Source organism: Barbus barbus (genome assembly GCF_936440315.1).
Source record: "Barbus barbus genome assembly, chromosome: 18".
NCBI classification, from domain to species: domain Eukaryota; kingdom Metazoa; phylum Chordata; class Actinopteri; order Cypriniformes; family Cyprinidae; genus Barbus; species Barbus barbus.
This window is the reverse complement of record NC_136746.1, coordinates 5219964-5239878: the sequence shown is the minus strand read 5'-3', so window position 1 is coordinate 5239878 and position 19915 is coordinate 5219964. Positions and strand designations below refer to the sequence as shown.

Here is a 19915-nt window from a genome sequence, read left to right as displayed (position 1 = left end):
TATTAAGTTAAATATATGCATGAGATATCAAATGTAGGATATCAGAGACTGAATCGGACAAAATTAAGATTCGATCAGATCATTGAAACATGAGGAGCCGAAATTCCACAGAGGCCCAAGAAAACAGGACGTCATTAATCTGTCCAGATCCTAGCACCAGCCCATCTGAAGAAAGCCTAACCATCAAGCCTCTTTCACAAAACAGCTTGCAACATTAAGACACAAGAATACTTATTGATAAGTCCAACGCAGGAAGGAGACTGTCATATTTGGGGCAAGTAATCAAGATGGTCAAAGAGATGGCCGTCACATGTAATTCTGTGATAGAAATCACGAGCTACAGACTCTCTTGGGCGGGTCTCCTCCCACATAAAATTCCCTAGGAGACCTATTAACCTCTCCCTGGTCTTCACATAACATGTATTTTGTTCTCCATAGAACAACACAGAGACTCTCTTTTTCATATGCACCTAAAATCATCTTAAAAGGACTTATGAGCAGCTAATAATTTCTATGCATAACTCCATATCATATATGTAACCCACACAATTGACTATCATGTTAATCACATATTGTGCATGTCTTTTTTAAAATTCGGACCATGTGACTGATACAGGATTTATGATGGGAAAGAAACAGAGCAACACCCCTAGCTAAGATAATTTCTAATTGGTCAAGCCATCCATTGGAACGAGTCTGAAAGCCGAGTTTAAAAACTCAGGACACAATCAAACTCTTCTCTTCTGCTTCTACCTCTTTTTGCCACCGCGTTTTGATGCTGTTTTAGCACTCTTTGAGTGTGCTCTGGCCTACATGCCAGCGGCTACTTAACCCCATGATGAGAAGAAAAACCACCTAGTCTCGTTACATCCTTTTATCATTTTACTTTAATTTCTGTTCTTTCCGTTGAGTTTCGTGTGCTAAGGTAAGTATGCCAAGGCCGTGTCTCCGAGTCCAACCTTGAGTGCCCGTCTAAAACTTCAACCAGCCCACAACTCCACAACTTCAGCCAAGAGCCAACGCCCAAGACTTCATTACAAACGACTACTGAACTATCAGCAACAATCAGCAACCTCGGGAAACCCCCTTTCTGCAACGACGACAACACAAGGGAATCCCTTAACACAGAAGCAACGCAAGCAAGTACAACTCCAGATTTTGTTGAGCTGGTGCATTTAATATAAATTTTTGCCTCACTGAGAAACTCAATGCGAGGGTTAAATAAGTGATTGGCGGTTCAGGTCTATGAAATCCCAAATTTACAGCAAAATGTGCAATTGCATAGACCTGAACCGACCTGACCTGAACTCATCCTTTCCTCACTTTCTCTCTTTCTGCAACATGTGAATGCGTGTGTTCATGTGTTAGATTAGTTTATGTCTTAGGTTTATATAAATAAAATCTTATTTATATTGAAAAGAGAAGTATCTTGTGTTGTGTGCCGGTCTTGTTACTGTGCTGTTTAATAGTGTTTTCACAATATTTTGGATTTTAATATCCAGTGCAGAGTTGATGTTACATGGCTTGTTCAATGAATCGCTGCTGCCTCAGTGATCAGCCGTAAAACATTGAGTCTGTCCAAATTCCCTATAAAATCATAAATGATTCCCTTTGAGCTAAATTAAACTATTTCCCTTTAAATTACACGTTACCCTTACACAAATCATAATTTAGTATGCAGCATATGTTAAAGATAATATACTACCATGGCATACAAACACTTTATACTAATTAAATAGTTTACTATTAATATTATTTAACATTTAAAAGAAAAAAATAAATCTGTAAAATATTATTGGTAACACTTTATTTTAGGGACCAGTTCTGACTGTTATCTAGTTGCTTGTTAGCATGCATATTACTCACATGTTGACTGTTTATACTTATAAAGCACATATTAATTCCTTATTCAGCATGACCATATTTTAGATCCCTTAATTCTACTTCAAACCTAAACTCAAAAACTACCTAACTATTGATAAGCAGCAAATTAGGAGTTTACGGAGGCAAAAGTCACAGTTAATACTGAGATTTGGTCCCTAAATTAAAGTGTGACAATATTATGTATTTCCATATCTAAATATATAACTCACATACAGGTTTTGTTCTTCACTAACCTTCACACGCTGGTGGTGGACCCTCAAACTGCAGGTGAGAATTCAGTTTACAAGTGAGCTCATCGCTGCCAACCAATGTAAATCCAGGAAAGCATCGATACCTCACAATGTCACCTGCATGGTACAGTAAGACAGTAAGAAGAATTAAACATTTTTTAACTCATGACTTTGAAATTCTTGCATAAGTGGACAGTTGTTCATACCAATTTCATAGTCCTGGTCTTCAAATAATATCTCTGCTTGTTCAACCGTAGGCGGAGGAGGGCATTTCTTGAGTCGATAAGCTAAGGAGAAAAAAGAAAATGATGCAATTTGCCTTTTTGTTCACCTTTATAGGCATGACACATGACACAACCCACTCACAGTATCAATTACATATACAACACGTGACAGCATTCAATTCTATGCATCGACATACTGGGAGCCCTCTCAAGAATGAAACCCCACGTTGTCTATAACTCACAAATATGCCTGACTTGTTCTGAAATGAAAGTTGGAGGTATAGATGAAAGACTGGTTCATTTTCACACTCCGATTTTCCTATGCTTTTCAACAACATGCTTGCATGCTGACTCTGATATCAAAGAGGCCAAAGGAAAGCTATTTTTGACTCTGCTAATCTCCAGAAATAAAGCAATGTCATCAGAAGCAGCAGTCATGCCTCCTTAGAGTATAAAAACAAGTTGATTTCCATGTTTCGAATACATATTTCGAGCGGCACTTTACGGTATGCATTGCACTTCAGCGGCAACATTTTTAATTTGAAGGAGAAACTAACCATGGAAATTGAGGACAAAGAATCCACTTGTCGAGAAGTCGCTGTGGAACTTGATAAGAACCTGATTGAAAGTGCTGTAGGCTGACTCGAGGGCTGTGTTGCCGCTGAAAATACCCAGCTGCGGGTAGCTTTGTTCTGGGCCGTCCCTGGAAGAGGAAACACACAATGAAATTACATTACAACCTGTGATCCTGCCATTAAACGGCTTTATAATGCCTCGAAATTCTGAGTGGTTTGAGAAAATTGATTTACTTCCAAATTTACAGTGAGATTGTGCTGACTTTTGAATAAAAGCATTACATTACAGACCAGCTTGAACGAAAACAGCAAAAATGATGACTTAACAGACTAGTCCGCTTGTTTAATGGCTTTTGAAGATTAATGAACAATATTACTGGGAAAGCGCCAGAGATGCATATTTCCACATTTTTTAATCAACTCAGTACTGTTTCAGATTATTCAGTGGAAATTATGACATTCAGCTCTGTGCTTTGTGATTATTACAAAATATCTATGATTTAATGAAACAAGATTTCCATTCAATCTTTTCTGTAACTTCGGTAACTTTAGTAAAAGAAATGAAGGTGTTTCAAATAAAGAAACTGGGTCAAGAACATGTTGAGTCATATTTAAAAAAAAGTTATTAATAAGCAGCATATTAGTAGTTTATTGAGATGAAAGTCAAGAAGTTGAGAACTGAACCTTAAAGGGACAGTTCACCCAAAAATGAAAATTCTGTCATCATTTACTCACCCTCAAGTAGTTCCAAACCTATATGAATGTCTTTGTTCTGCTGAACACAAAGGAAGATATTTTGAAGAAAGTTTGTAATGAGGCTGTTTTGGGTCACCATTGACATCCATAGTAGGGAAAAAAAATACTATGGAAGTCAATGGTGCCCCAGAACTGCTCTGTTTCCTACAGTCTTCAGAAAACCTTCCTTTGTGTTCAGCAGAACAAAGACATTCATACAGGTTTGGAACTACTTGAGGGTGAGTAAATGGTGACAGAATTTTCTTTTTTGGGGTGAACAATCCCTTTAAAATAAAGTGTGACCTTTTTTTTATATTTTTTGAATGAACTGCACATTATCAATATCCCATATTAATGACAGGGTATTAACTGTTTTTGTAATTTTTCTAAAACCTTTGTAAAATTAGGCTTTATTTTTTTCAGTTTTTCACAAGAATCACCTCAATGCTTTGAGTGAAAAGCTTTAGAACTTCAAAGACAACTGAACTTTTCTTGAAATCTCGCTTTGCACAGTGACTACAGACTACAAATGTCAGTAAACAAACTGGAGCTCGATTTGCGTAATGATTTGCTTGATGTATGACAACAATAGCAGCATTAGTCTAGTTTGAAAGCTTAAATAATTGTCTTGTCCTCATCTCAGGCTGATATTTGCCAAACGACTCGTTAAATGGAGCTGTGCTCACCAGACAGCGATATAGTCAGTCACAGGCTCAGTCTGGAGCAGGGTGAAGTTGATGTAAACCCCATGACCATGGGGCACGGTGATGAGCCAAGTGCAGTCCTGAGAGTCTGGGTACTCGTTTGGGTACTCTGGAGAGAAAATGGTGCCGTTTGGAGCAGTCACGTTGTAGCCACAGGGAGCTGTGTGCAGATAAACATCATTCAACCACGACTGCATTAGTAATCTATCTTTCTGAATAACGGCTAATGACATTATTTACTCACTCTCATGTTTTGATTTGTTCGAATTGTAGAAATTTCATGCAGTTATTTTGCATAATTCTCATATGGACTACTTTTATAGCACTTTTCTCATGTGTCTTACATGAGTATTACAGATATCACTATGAAATGTTGCATGGAGAATGTTGTATGGGGAAAAAAATAACAAGAGTGCATAAACAATGACAAAATATACACATCTTCTCTTTTAAAGACTACTAAAGTAGATAGAACGGTTTCATTTGCAGAAGAGTGAAAACTGAAGAAGAGAACAGAACATTCCTGGGGCTGCTAGAAAAAGACTTGGATAGAAGATACTGGCACAGAGTTCACAACAGAATAACACAGTTATGATAAAATAGAAAGAAAAATGGCCCAATAGTCTTTGCGGTACAGATTCCCTGCAAACGGAAGCCTAGGAGGAACACGTTGAGCGACTGATCGATAAGAGACAGGTCGGATTTCACACTACACTACCCACTCTAATCATCAAGGCTACAATTTAGAACAGCTCCCAGTAGCATATGTCTCCACTGTTCAGGTCTTCAAAGTCTGTTTTAAAGATGGTTTTAAAACACAATGGCTTTTATTGTACTAGTAATACAAAGTAGTAACACTTCACTTAAAGAGCATATTTAAAAAGACATTTGGGAGAGTATAATACCTTTGTAAGTCTCAAAAAGTCAGAATTATTAATGTTTTTTTTTTGTTGTTGTTTCAAAGTGTGGGCAAAGAGGGCTGAAAATAACTGTGCTAATCACAACACAACTTGAGAAACTTAAAGAAATGCTAACAGGGACATTTCTTTCCTTTCTTCCCTTCCTTTTACCTTCACAGCGAGGAAAGGGGTGGTTCCACTTCCTGTTAATTCCGTGCTGGCATGTTAGCACAGGGTAGCCGACCAATACGTATCCCAGGAAGCATTCAAATGTTATGGATTGGCCAGCGTTGAAATCACTGTTGATGATATACCCATTGTGGAATGGATATGGGTCTTGACAGTTTTGTAATTCATATGCTACAAGAAAAAAACAAAACAGAAAATATGAATATCTGCAAAGTCATGTCTGGAAGTTGAAGTATGATATTTACCAGTGGGCCCACTTGAAGTAATTGAAAAAAAAAAAAAAATAATTGTTTCATTCAGTCATTATTTACCCACCCTTATGCTGTTTCAAACCCACACAAATTTCTTTGTGAAACATAAAATAAGATGTTTATGCTTCTCTGAAAAAAGACATTATGAAAAACACAATATTATATTAGTGAATAAGTAATGGCCAAAATGTCATGGTTGGGTTCATTTATTTATTAATTTCTTTATTTACCTTCTTTCCCCCCTAAATATGTAAAACCAAAAGTAAATAAAATAACATTTATACCACAAATTAGTTTATTAGCATTGGAAAAAATAAACAGATTTTGTTTGTCTCTCTTTTGCTTTAATGACAGTATCACTCAAGCTGATATGCACTACAATAAATAAGTAAATATATAGGAAAGTTGACCTTATAAGACCTGCATCATATTTTATTCATTAATTTCTAAGGCCTCTAAATCATTAAGATGATCAAATCTGATGAAAAACATTGTCTTTTGCCAGCTAATTGATAGTACATATTTTTAATAAGTAAAAGGCATTTTAGCATAATTCTAAAGTATAATATATATACAGTGCATTTTTTTGCATATTTGTTACACTTAAAATATTCAGATCATCAAACTAATTTTAATATTACATAGAGATAACCTGAGTAAATACAAAATGCAGTATTGAAATAACGATTTAATTTATTAAGGGAAAAAAGCTGTCCAAACCTGCCTGGCCTGGCCTGGCCCTACGTGAAAAAGTAATTGGCCCCTAAATCTAATAACTGGTTGTGCCACCCTTTGCAGCAACAACTGCAATCAAGCGTTTGCTATAACTGGCAATGAGTCTTTCACATCGCTATGGATGAATTTTGACCCACTCTTCTTTGCAGAATTGTTTTAATTCAGCCACACTGGAGGGTTTTCAAGCATGAATGGACTGTTTAAGGTCATGCCACACCATCTCAATCGGATTTAAGCCTGTACTCCAAAAAGCCACTCCAAAACCTTAATTTTGTTTTTATTGAGCCATTCAGAGGTGGACTTGCTGGTGTGTTTGGGATCATTGTCCTGCTGTATAACCCAAGTGTGCTTGAGCTTGAGGTCACAAACTGATGGCCGCACATTCTCCTTCAGGATTCTTCTGATAGAGTGCAGAATTCATGGTTCCATCAATGATAGCAAGTCATCCCAGTCCTGAAGCTGCAAAGCAGCCTCAGACCATCACACTACCACCACCATGTTTGACTGTTGCTATGATGTTCTTTTTATGTAATGCTGTGTTGGTTTTACGCCAGATTTAACGGGGGACACACCTTCCAAAAAGTTCAACTTTTGTCTCAACAGTCCACAGAATATTTGCCCAAAAGTCTTGGGGATAATCAAGATATTTTTGGGCAAATGTGAGATGCGCCTTTGTGTTCTTTTTGGTCAGCTGTGGCTTTTGCCTTGGAACTCTCCCATGGATGCCACTTTTGCCCAGTCTCTTTCTTATTGTTGGATCATGAATAGTGACATTAATTGAGGCAAGTGAGGCCTGCAGTTCTTTAGATGTTGTTCTGGGTTCTTTTATGACCTCCTGGATGAGTCGTCGTTGCGCTCTTGGAGTAATTTTGGTAGGCCGGCCACTCCTGTGAAGTTTCACCACTGTTACAAGTTTTCTCCATTTGTGGATAATGGCTCTGTCCGTGGTTCGCTGGAGTCCCAAAGGCTTAGAAATGGCTTTATAACCCTTTCCAGATTGATACATGTCAACTATTTTGTTTCTCATCTGTTCTTGAATTTCTTTAGATCGCGGCATGATGTGTTGCTCTTTAAGCATGCTTTACTTTGTCAGACAGGTTCTATTTAAAGGTGCCATAGAATGCATTGATACAGTATTTTAAATTGTTCTCTGATATCTACACAGAAGGTATGTGGCTTAGGTAAGGGCAAGAAATCTCCAGAAACGATTTTACATGTCCATTTACAACCCTAGGATTTCTCCCTAGAATTAAACGGTCTTTTATTGGCTTATTTGGCAGGGTCATGAATAATAATGAGCTCTGCTCTGATTGGCTGTTTCACAGTGCTGCTCAATGTTGAGCTCTGCTCTGATTGGCTGTTTCACAGTACGGCTCATCAGCAAGAAGGAAGCACAGGGAGGAAAATATATATATAAATACTTTCTCTCGCAGTTATATCGTCGGGTAACTGTATTATAAAACGCGGGAATCAGGGAGCCGTTATTAATATGCGAGGCATTGAAACTGCTTTTGAACGATCCATCGATCGCGTTATAGTTTCACTTCCAAGAGACGCGATCACACAAACTATGTTTACATTATGGAGCAACAGTACTTACCACACATTTCACAAGATCAGATGCTTGTCAGTGGTGCTCAGGATCTGTAAGTCATTCGCCATCATCCTCATCTCTCCTTACTGAGAGTGAAATCTTATGTACTGTAACAGGCTACCGCTAGCAAGGAGCTAACCATGTCCCTTTAGTGGCTCGCGTTATTTGCTTTCTGTGCCTTTCTGAATACAGACACCCACCCATCCCTGCACTTCACACCCCCTGCACGGCCTGGAACATAACATTTATTTAGTTATTTTCGCTGTTGTCCGCGCTTGTTTATTTACAATACCTGCAGAGCTTCTGATGGTTCGGCCGGCTTAGAACAAGGGCGGGTTTATGCAAATGTTGGGGGCGTAGTGATCCCGACTGTTGCGTCACAGTCGGTGTTATGTTCTGATTCGCCTGTTTTTCTGTGGTCTTTTTTAAATCACGAGATTTACATATGAAGGAGGAAACTATGGTCTTTGAGGCTCACTGTATGTCATTTCCATGTACAGAACTGTTATTATTTAAATATGCCAGGGTAAAGACAGTTTTTCATTCTATGGCACCTTTAATTGATTTCTTGATTCAACAGGTCTGGCAGTAATCAGGCCTGGGTTTAACTAGTGAAATTTAACTAAGCTTTCTAAAATAATGTGGTTAATCACAGTTCTTTCATGATTTAACAGGAGGGGGCAATTAATTGGTTACACTTTATTTTGATAGTCCACTTTGGACATTCTACTTACTATAAGTAACTTTGAAATTACATGTCAACTACATGTCAATGAATTCTCATTAATTTGTAATTACATGTCTACTAACTCTCAGAGTAGACTGTTAGGGTAGGTTTAGGGTTAGTAGAATAAGTTGACATATACTTGCAAAGTTTCTCATAGTATGTTGTATGCTGTGGACCCATCAAAATAAAGTGTTAGAAGTTAAGACAGACAGTCTACTAATGCTCTAATGACTGCTAGTTGACATGTAGTTGCAAAGTTGCTTACTGTTAGTAGAATGTCTAAAGTGGATTATGTAAATAAATTGTTACCAATTGATTTTTCACGTAGGGCCAGGTAGGTTTGAACAGCTTTTTTCCCCTTAATAAATTAAAATATCATTTAAAAACTGAATTTTGTATTTACTTGCATTATCATATTATCATATATGGCGTGATAAAAGCCTAATGTAGAAAATCAATCAACATTCACTCAATCAACTTTAAAATTATAAACATTTCACAAAAGTGCCTACATTATGCTGAGGCGTTTATGACACCTAAACATGCAAGGTGTTGCCCATCTCTGTGTATCGTCACCAGTATGGTGAAGTAGCAGAAAGCTTGTCAAACTAACATACAAGCATCTCCAGGCAGCATTTCAAGTACAGCGCTTATGATCAACAGATTTATAATCATATTCTTTCATCCTGCATCATTGTTTGTATATCAAAACAAGGCTGTGCCTGGCTCTTTTCAACTCAAGACTACAGTGGATAAGAAAAGAGAGAGACAAACTGTTTGACCTACAAGCGAGGAGACCAGACAATGGCGAGTTATTTATATCGAGTGGAATCCAAGTGCACATCCAAATGCACCGTCTTATTGATTTCAAAATGCTTTCAAGACCCCGGCTGTCATAATGGAGTGTCCTCCCAGTGATCTCAAAGGAAGTGAATCTTTAGATATTTCCAATGATCTTAGTAAAAGGCCGCCACTCCCACATGAAGGGTCAATACGAAATCAAGAACGGCTGATGTCTGCAGGAGAAGAGAGCACGGTATGCAAATGGTGGATTGGGAAGTCACCCACCTTGGTAAGTGAGTTTGAAGCCCTGTCTGTTCTCGGAGTGGTCGCTGTAGAAGTGGATGACGGTTTCGTGCGTGCTGCTCAGTATAGGGGGCGGCACTTGGCTTCCACTGAACTGTCCAATCAGAGAGCTACTGTGGTGTGGCCCATTGCGAACCTCTAAAAAATCGTGGTTATCCTCAGAGGTGAAGTTGAGAAATTGGATGTGTGCCCCTGCGGAGTGATCACAGTGGTTAGAGTCAAACAGGCCACATGACTTATGTTATGTGCATAATTTACATATGGAATCTCATTAAAGCGACAGGGGTTTTTAAACAATAACTCTGACTGGCCTGAACAGACAAGCTCTTGCCGCTGCTAAAAGAGATGCTGTTAATTGCTAAATCAAATCGTTTTTCCCTCATGTTCATATGTGTGGAAAAAATGTAACAGCCGTGTTAGCACAGTAATTGGCTTTCTGTGAACTGTGGGAAAACAGGAAGGGAGCATATTACTAACAAACTGACTTTTATCCAGACTCCAGAGATTTAGTTTATCAGCATCAAATTTAAGTGAAAATGTGGTTTATATGGATTTTAAAATGTTTCGAAAGTATTTTGTTTGTGCCTTTTTACTTTAATAAGAGCATCACTCAAGCTGACATGGACTTCACAGATTTGTGGAGTATTAATTATTCAAATGAAAACTGTCATCGTTTACTCACCCTCATGTCATTCCAAATCTCTAAGACTTTTGTTCATCTTTGATATACAAATGAAGATATTTTTAAATGAAATGAAAGATTTCTGTCCCTCCATTGAAGGTCCATTCACCCAAAACTTCAAAAAGTCATTAAGAAACCTAATCCATATGAATCAAGTGGTTAAGTCCAATTCATTTGAACAGACACAATTACTTTATATAGCGTGATGAAAAGATTCCATTTAGGCCTTTTCAAATGTGAAAATATCTCTTTAGCCAAGCATTGACAATGTATCTCATACCTTGTACTTCAGTTACATCTGATCAAATGCACGTTTGCATTCTTTTGCTTGGGTTGAACACATCATTTTTTTGCTTAGTTGGAAAAGCAGCAATGCTGATTTCTCTCTATTACCTTCTCTGTTTCTGCCACAGGATTGGCATCCCGTGGCAACTAGGAATTACACAAGCTTCAGTCTGGATCCAACCCTTACAAAGACCTGAGATGACCGAAAACCTGAGAAGAGATGAACCCCCAGAAGACCTCAGATGATGCCAGCCCTCAGACAATACACAAAACTAACAAATTTACATTTACATTTATTCATTTAGCTGACGCTTTTATCCAAAGCGACTTACAATTGCTATATATGTCAGAGGTCGCACGCCTCTGGAGCAACTAGGGGTTAAGTGTCTTGCTCAGGGACACATTGGTGTCTCACAGTGGATTCGAACCCGGGTCTCTCACACCAAAGGCATGTGTCTTATCCACATTGTGAAAAGCGTTATACAAATAAACTTAAATTGAATTTTTAAACGTACATGCTTGATGCACAAGAGACAATGAGGTTGCAAGAAAGCACTTTTGAGCTACAGTTTAAAATATTTGATGTGCTCTCTCTCTCTATATATATACATATAGTAAATATATGTGTGGGTGGGTGTGTGTGTTGATCAGTTTTATATATGAATAAAAAACTAAATGAAAGCTTTTGCTCAACATATAAAGGGATTGTGTCTCTTCAGAAGACTTGGATTAAACCGCACAATTCATATGGATTATATTTACTGTGTCTTTATTAGGTTTTTGAACTATTAAAGTTTTAATGGTGAACAGAATTTCAGTGGAGGGATGGAAATCTCTTAGATATCACTGAAAATACCTTCATTTCTGTTTTGAAGATGAACTCAAGTCTTATGGATGTGAAAAGACATAAGAGGGAAAATTTAATGACATTTTTAATATATGAGTTCTACAGCTTACTTAAACTTACTTAAGACACCATTTTGCAGTAACTATATCCATACACAGCATACACAGACATAGATGGTTGCAATCCTAGGGTGCAAAATGAAGGGGGTAGCAAGACATTTTTTGATCTATTGTACCACTAACCTCTCGCATTACTGACAGAGCTTATGTGCTATGCTGTTCAGAGTGCTGGGAATGAATTTTGCGTACCGGCAGTTCTCATAAACTCTGCTCCATCTCAGCTAGAGAGAGAGAGAGACATTCACTCTCTTTGACATGCTTAGAGTCTCTGTTCTCTCTCTCTTTTTCTTCTTTTTCTAAAAACAAGATTTGATTGAGTCTGTCAAGACTAAAATATGACTTTAACATTCTGAGGCATTCATCTGACAGTACTGACTATTTAGAATATATATATATATATATTTTTTTTTTTTATGGCCTGCACATGATACTTTCTGATGTATCGCAATACGTATGGTATTGCAACGCTTGTATGATGATACATATTGCATAATGAGGTAGCCAACAAAACCCAGGCATATAGCCTTCACCACTGGTTCCCAACCTGGGGTCCACACCAGGGTCAAATATGGATCTTTTTCACTTTATTAAAAAAAACTAAAACTCTCAAGAGGTAATCAGGAAGTAATCTGAGCAGGCTGCTTGTTAAATTTGTTATTTTATTTATTTTCTTAATATCCATGAAGTTGTTTATAATATTATTTAAAAAAGCTTTTTTCTTCTTCAGTAAATTGGAGTCCAAGTGTTGCCAGCATTTCAGTGTTTTGTGTGGTGGGCGGAAGGGGTTTTGTTTATTTCTGGTTCCGTAGATGTCACTTAAATTCATCAACGTGTAGCTCCAAGCCAGCAAGAAATAGCACAGGAAAGATGCCAGTGTGAAATTTTTACAATTACGCACCATTAACTTCACCTTATCTTCAACAATTATTCAGTCTTTGTCTCCAACCACAAGATTTTAACTTAACATCCATTACATAAAAGAAGATATTTGGATGATACGACAACAAAAGAATCAAACAAGTCAGTCGCTTTCACTGAAAGCATGCGTCACTCTGAGAAGCCTTGGGCAGCTCTTTTATAGATTAGCTTTATTGTCATTCCGATGCGGTGCTATCCTCTAACTGCACTTAACTCTACCTATTCAGACTGTCCTTAAAGCTATAATCAGCACCAGCAAAACCATCTGTGTGTCTTATTCAAATGATTGCCTGTTAACAGTGAAAGCTAATGCATTTTTGCAACACAGCGCAAACATGATGGTTCTTGCTCTTGCTTGTGCAGCGGCTGCTTGATAAGGCAGAAAATTGCTTTTGGATATCTCAATGTTACATTGTTTTCTTCCAAGTTAGAGGGGGTTGGAGAAGAAATAGTTGCACTCCAGGATAAGTGTGAATGGCTTTTTTAAATGACATGCAATTACCTTGTTAACATCCGGAATGGTTCTTTTGTTCTCAACTCATTTGAACTGTGAGGCGGGAGCAAGCAAATGGCCTACGACTAAATGACTTCAGAGAGTTGCATCGACTGCTCAAACAACATCTTAAAAGTTGAGATAAATGAAACCAAATAACGCCCTTGTATCAAGTGTCAGAACATCAAATGGTGAGGAAGTATCATTTTATGTCTGATGGTGTTCAGTGTGATGCTTTCCGTTTCTGGGTATCTATCTGGGTAAATACCTAATGCATGAGTTTACACATGCAACAAATTCAACGGGCGCCATTCATGAAACACAAGTGAATTTCTGTGTTTAACATTGCAAAACCATTTTGACGCATCCAGTTGAATGCAAATTTTAACACTTAATAAAATAAACGTGTTCTGAATTTGAATAAAAGCAATACTTAAATATTGACATCTTAACTATTATTTTATGACAAAACAAATACAAATCTTGTGTAGGGTCTGAGTAATTACATGCATAAGCTAGTTTGCTAATATTAGGTTTTCTTGTTGGTGGAAAAACATCCCAATTTCGCAGTTGAAAAATTTAAGTCAACATGCAATGCTGTACCCTACAGAGAATATGCGGTTTGGAGAATGGATGAAAGGATATTTTAAGTAATTTTACTTACCATTACTACTGTAAAGTGATGTATTTCTACAGGATTTGATTAAAAAAAATACAAATAAATAAGTCTAACATAATAGAATGGGTTGTAATGAGGATGAGAGCGAGAAATCTGTGACATAATGCAAAAATGAAACTTGCATCAGAGCCTTTTTTATGTTTATTATTTGTTTACAATAAGACCAGGAAAATGCACTAAATTCTGTCATCATTTACTCACCCTCAAAGTTGTTCCAAACCTCTATGAGTGTCTTTGAACACAAAAGAACATATTTTGAAGAATGTCGGAAGCCAAACAGTTGCTGGTAGCCATTGACTTCCATAGTATGGAAAGAAAAACAAACAAAAAAACATTAAAAAATCGATGTCTACCAGCAACTGTTTGGTTACCAAAATTCTTCAAAGTATCTTCTTTTGTGTTTAACAGAAGAAAGTACTTCATACAGGTTTGGAACAACACAAGAGTAAATTATGACATTTTTTTTTTTTTTTTTGGATGAACTATCCCTTGAAGAAAATAAGCATGGTCAATTTTAAATTCATGTTTACTTTTAAGTCAGTAGATTCACTACTTTAAGTTAGTTCTCCCTCAACACTTGTCATAGTTACCAGCACACTGCAATGTACAAAATGAAGGGGAAAGACTCCTTGGGAGATAGCATTTGAAGCTGTAATCTCCAGACAGCTGATTCAGTATTAGCTCTCAGCGCACCCACCGTATCCAACAGGAAGCACGATTCTCCAGGTGCAGTCCAAGTTTCCAGGGTAGTTCCCAGGGAAACCCGGGCTCAGGACCACATTGCTCATATCGTACAGGGTCCCGCCGCACTTGGCTGAAGAAACATAAGGAGACAAAAGAAAATGTCCAGGGTGTTTGAATATAAAAAACTATGAAAAAGCCATATGGTTAAAAAAAATCTGCAATCTGATTATTATGGAAAAACACACCGATGCAGAGTGGAGGGGGGTAGTTCCAGCGACGCACGGTTCCCGGCATACACGTTATGTGAGAATGTCCCTGGAAAACAAGAGAACACATGATACAGCAGCTTCTCCGTCTATTTGCACTTTTCTACCCGTGTGGAGATTTGTGTGTCAGTGCTGCAGATAATCAGCAACTCACCTGAAGCACGTACCCCGGCTCACAGCTGAATGACACAACCTCGTTCACCATGTACCTGTCACCGTTCTTGATACCATTGGCCGGGATCACAGGCTCTGGGCAGGTCGTCAGTCCCACGGCTAAATGGGTCAGAGAAGGCATTAAGACATGTTCTTAATATAGATTCACCACAGCTCTCATAAAGGGGTAAAATTATAGTGTCAGGTATTCCTAATCATCTGAACGCATGTGCTCATTGTAATTTTATGCTGTCTTTTATCCACTCGATTTGAGCGAGTAAATTCGGGACCGTGATAGACTGCACGAGGCTATTGCCATGGCAACGGCTGTGGCGGTGTGGTTCATGAGACCGTGTTTTCTGCATTCCTCTTCTTGAGATATGCCACACGACGGGTGGCAATGACGCTTTTGTGACAGTGGTGTGTGCTTTTTTTCTGTGTTTGTGCAAAAAATCACTCATAGAGTGTACTGCGGATATTCATATACAAACAAAAGATTTAAAAGAGACTATTGCTTTTGTGACCTATGATGGTCACAAACTCAACCAATAATACATTAAGGGCTAAACACAGTTAGATCTGAAGAGAATCATACTGCATTGTACACTGAGAGAGAGAAAGAGAGTCATTTGGACAAATAAATAAATAATTAAACAAACAAAAAAACTAAAATCTTATTGTTCAGTTTTCTCAAATGTTATTTATGGTTTGGCTCAAATGTTTAATGCATTAAGTGACACTAACTAACAATGAACAATCCATCTGTTACAGTATTTATGAATCTATTAATAGCTCAGGCGCATTAATAACATTTTTGCTTCATTTTAATAATCTATTAGTAAATGCAGGAATCAACATTAACTAAGATTAATAAATGATTTAGAAGTATTTTTCACTGTAGTTAACATATGTACTTAACTAATGTTAACAAATGTAACCTATTGTAAAGTGTTGCCAAAGTTTCTTATTATAAAGACCAAATACCTATTAATATATTTTCTTTAAACAAACCAAAACCAAAATACTGCTTAAATGTAAAAATAATATAATTTTTCCTTGATATCAGCATAAACAAAAGATAGGTCAGCTCAGTGCCGATCCTAGACTTCTGGGGGCCCCCAGGGGTATTATGGGATGAGGGGGCCCCCAGGTGTTTTGGGGGCCCTACGCAGATTGCATATTCTGCGTATAGGGAGGATCGGCTCTGGGTCAGCTATAATACAAAAGTACAATTTTCACATTTTGTTAATCAATGTTTAATTTAGTTTACTTACTAACAAAACTTTGAAAGGCCTTGATCTTTATATGTTTATTGTGAAAAAAAAGTACATCATATTTTCACCAGAAAAATAAATAAACCCACAATAATTTTTCCACTTAGTATATTTTCTGCCCATTAACATGCTAGTGACAAGTGAAAATACTATTTAAACAAACAATTTTAAAAAACAATTAATTTGTTTGTTTGTTTGTGGTGAGAGTTATTCGCTTTTAGACAAACTGAACAAAACAGGTTTAAACTGTAAACCATTGTCTCTGATTGGATCAATATATAATTGCAATTTAAACAACACAGTCACTTCACTGTTTTCATGTTAACGCTGAAGCAGAATTCCTCACGCGTTTTACTGTAGGGTCTCTCGGAGGATGGAGGATGTACTATGAAACTGGGCAGGGAGAGGGCTTATGTTCTGAGAGCTGAGCCAAAGTTGACAGCTCAAAGCTGATGGCGATGCTGCAAAATGAAACGATTTGCCAAGACCCTCTCTTTCTCATGCCATTTCATCTTTATTCATAGCCCTCCAGTAAGTCAGAGTCAACATTATTCTCAAATTTTCAACAAAGCTAATGTTGCAACATATATTAAGCTGAGTGGCGTGTGATGGTCCTGAAAAGAAAAGCCAAAGTCCCTCTTAGCATTGGAGTTTTTTTTTTAGTCCAGTTCCATTTCAGTAAGCAAAGTTCCATTTGATGTTTCTGGGTTAAGTCATAAGGAACAACATTTATATTACACAAACAACATGAAAAAAAAAAAAAAAAGTTTATATTATTTACATCCACTGAAAAAGGTGAAATTACTATTTATTTATTTTTTTATATATATACCGATTTAATCAAAAGTTGTTGTTTGCAATTTAAACCTGTTTTGTTCAGTTTGTCTAAAAAGCATCTTTATTTAACAAATTAAAGGAAACTATTTTGTTTAAGTAGTCTTGATACCAGAGTGCTGATGAGCAAAACACATGGCTAACTTTGCTGACTGCAGACATTATTATGGGTTTTGTTAAATTTTCTGGTGTTTTTATTTTTCCTTTGTTTAGTACATTAAAAAAGGTTCGAACGATGCACATTTTTAAAACAGACATTGAGATAAAAAAAAAAAAAATTAAGAATAATTTTGAAATTGTCCTAATTTATAGGAAGCAAAAAAAAAAAAACAATCTTTAGTGAAAATTGCACTTTCATATTATAGATAAGCTTTTGTTTGTGGTGAAATGCAGTTGTAAAAATAAAAAAAGATTGTTAAGGTTTAAAATCATACAATCATAAGAAAAACATGCATTGGCCTAGTAATGTGAGTGTTTTATTTATTATTTTTTTCAATTTAATTGATTTATTATATAGTAAAATCAATTAATGCCTCAGTAAGTGTTTGTTTACTTACATACATAACCTTGAAAATAATACAGTCAAACCAAAAATTATTCATAGACCAAATATAATGTTTGATATATATTTTTTACTAGTGGGTGCAGGGCACTATAGTTCCTTTATGTAAGTAAGGATAGGGCAATAAAGTAAACTGTGACATATTATACCCAAAAATTCTTCATTCAGTGGACTACCAGTAAAACTGATAAAAGTTTGGGACCAAAATTGTTCAGACACTTTGACCTGACCATGTTTTGCTTATGTGTTTTTTTTTGTTCTTTAATTGCTAATGAGACCTTTTTACACCACAGACTGAACAAAATTAAGCATTGCTTGGTAATTGGTTGACCTAAATTGGTATTATCTAATTGTGTACTTAAATTTAACAGCTGAATAATTTTTGGCTGAATGTAATCCATTACATACCTTTCTATCAAAGTAACCTTATTACCATTTTCTAAACTATAGCAAATAAACTGTGATAATTTGAGAAATATTGAAGGTGTCTGAATACATTTTGGTTTGACTGCATATACAATAATACAACAAGAAGCTTTTTTTTTGGCTACTAACTGTTGTTTGGCTTTTATTATTAACTGAGTAACTTAATTTAACTTAATTTATTTACTAAAAATCAGTTCATTCAAGTTCATAATTTTTAAGTAATTTTGGTCACAATAGCTTAACTACCAATAAACCAATAACTATGACTTTTGCCTCAATAAACTCCTAATTTGCTGCTTATTAATAGAAAGGTAGTTATTAAGTTTAGGTATGGGGTAGGATTAGGGATGTAGAATATGGTCATGCAGAATATGTGCTTTAAAAGTACTAATAAACAGCCAATATGTTAATAATAGGCATGATAAACAGTGAGAATCGGTCCCTATATAAGGTGTAACCATAATTTCAGTCTTATTCGTGACAATGTCTCAGTGGTTGAGTTGTTAACAGTGCAATCAGTCCACAGACTGGTTTCAAACATGAAATTCCCTGATATTATCAAATATAATCACCTTCACAGAGTCATCAGACAATTATATCTCAAAGGAGGCCCTGCTTATTCTCACTTGACTTTCACCTGTCTTGTGCTGTTACACCAACACACGACATGCTTTCAGAGCTCAGTGAGAACATTATGACCTCGAGGGATAAAAAGATGATGTTACTTCTGCTGGTGTCGCTGTTGGACAGTGTTACTTAAAACGACTCATTTACACATTGTTTGATGCATATTGCTTTTGCCTCATTTCTGTAGTTATTTTCTCATCCGTTTTTTGGAAGATGCGCTTGACAGCTTTTCCTCCGCAGAGAAAATGCCCCTGATTAATCCACTGGAACATATACAGTAAAAAAGACAGCGCACAAGAAGGGAAAGAGCGATAAAGAGAGTCATAGAAAGAAAGAGAAGAGGGGAGCTTATCTAAACTCAGCCCAGGGTCAAAATGCCCCAAACTCACAGAACTCCACATCGCACTTATCTGTGTTTACTAAGCACAGAGATGCAGATAAGTGATTCGCGAGGCTGCTTCCGCTGTATCAGAGTGGTTACAGTGCTTTTTGATGGAGTTTAATTAGTTTGGCTTTACAAAGTCAACATACTATTGTTTAAACCTTTTATGGGACCAAAATGTTCAAATGTAACTTCTAGTGCTTTCAGATGATCAAATTTTCCATCTACCTATCTACGTGACTTGTTACATGCAACATTACTGCAGGCGATGCTCCCTCACCAACCCTTTCACAGATGAGAGAAAGAAAAATGGATAAATTGGGCTGTCCCACTGAGAACACTGCCCTCGCAAACAGACAAATGGGACAGAAAGTGAATTGGTATGGTGGTTTATATGAGGCTTGGTCTGAGCACACTAAAGGTCACAGTCTGAAAGGCTTGCAAACACACACACACACACAAGCTCAAACTTAATGTTGGTAGAGAAATACTGGCACTACTGGACCTCGGGGTTAATGCAGATCAAGTCTGAAGGGAGATTCACATTGAGAAATCTCATTGGCTTTTTAAAATTTTATTGATTGATTGATTCCCTCCCAGCAAATGATTAGTGAAGTATGTTGAGTGCTAACCTCAGGTTATCAAACTAAATATTAAAGGTGTGTTTTTTTTTGTCTTCTATTTTCTTTTCTTTTCTTTTCCTTTTTTGACCATTGATACTGTTCATTAATTAAAATAAATAAATATTATTTCAACAGATCATGTCAAAATAATGATAATTTTGTGCAGTTTTGATTTTGGATACAGTCAAGAATATCAAGACCACTGAGGTGGGACAGGCCAAAATTACC

At 36.7% G+C, this 19915-nt stretch overlaps 1 protein-coding gene across 2 annotated transcripts in view; it reads right to left on the bottom strand.

The window, feature by feature from the left end:
- LOC306884010 (CUB and sushi domain-containing protein 1-like) overlaps positions 1-19915 on the bottom strand; it is a gene marked incomplete at its 3' end in the record, with an annotated part of 521846 nt that overhangs the window by 49584 nt on the left and 452347 nt on the right. For both annotated transcript variants that reach the window (XM_079439599.1, XM_079439600.1), the window contains 9 exons: positions 14961-15079; positions 14786-14855; positions 14554-14670; positions 9816-10025; positions 5423-5611; positions 4335-4512; positions 2896-3041; positions 2321-2401; positions 2118-2231 (listed from right to left, as the gene is read on the bottom strand). In XM_079439599.1, the coding sequence (XP_079295725.1) occupies positions 2118-2231; positions 2321-2401; positions 2896-3041; positions 4335-4512; positions 5423-5611; positions 9816-10025; positions 14554-14670; positions 14786-14855; positions 14961-15079 (1224 nt within the window). The remainder of the gene's footprint in view (positions 1-2117; positions 2232-2320; positions 2402-2895; positions 3042-4334; positions 4513-5422; positions 5612-9815; positions 10026-14553; positions 14671-14785; positions 14856-14960; positions 15080-19915) is intronic.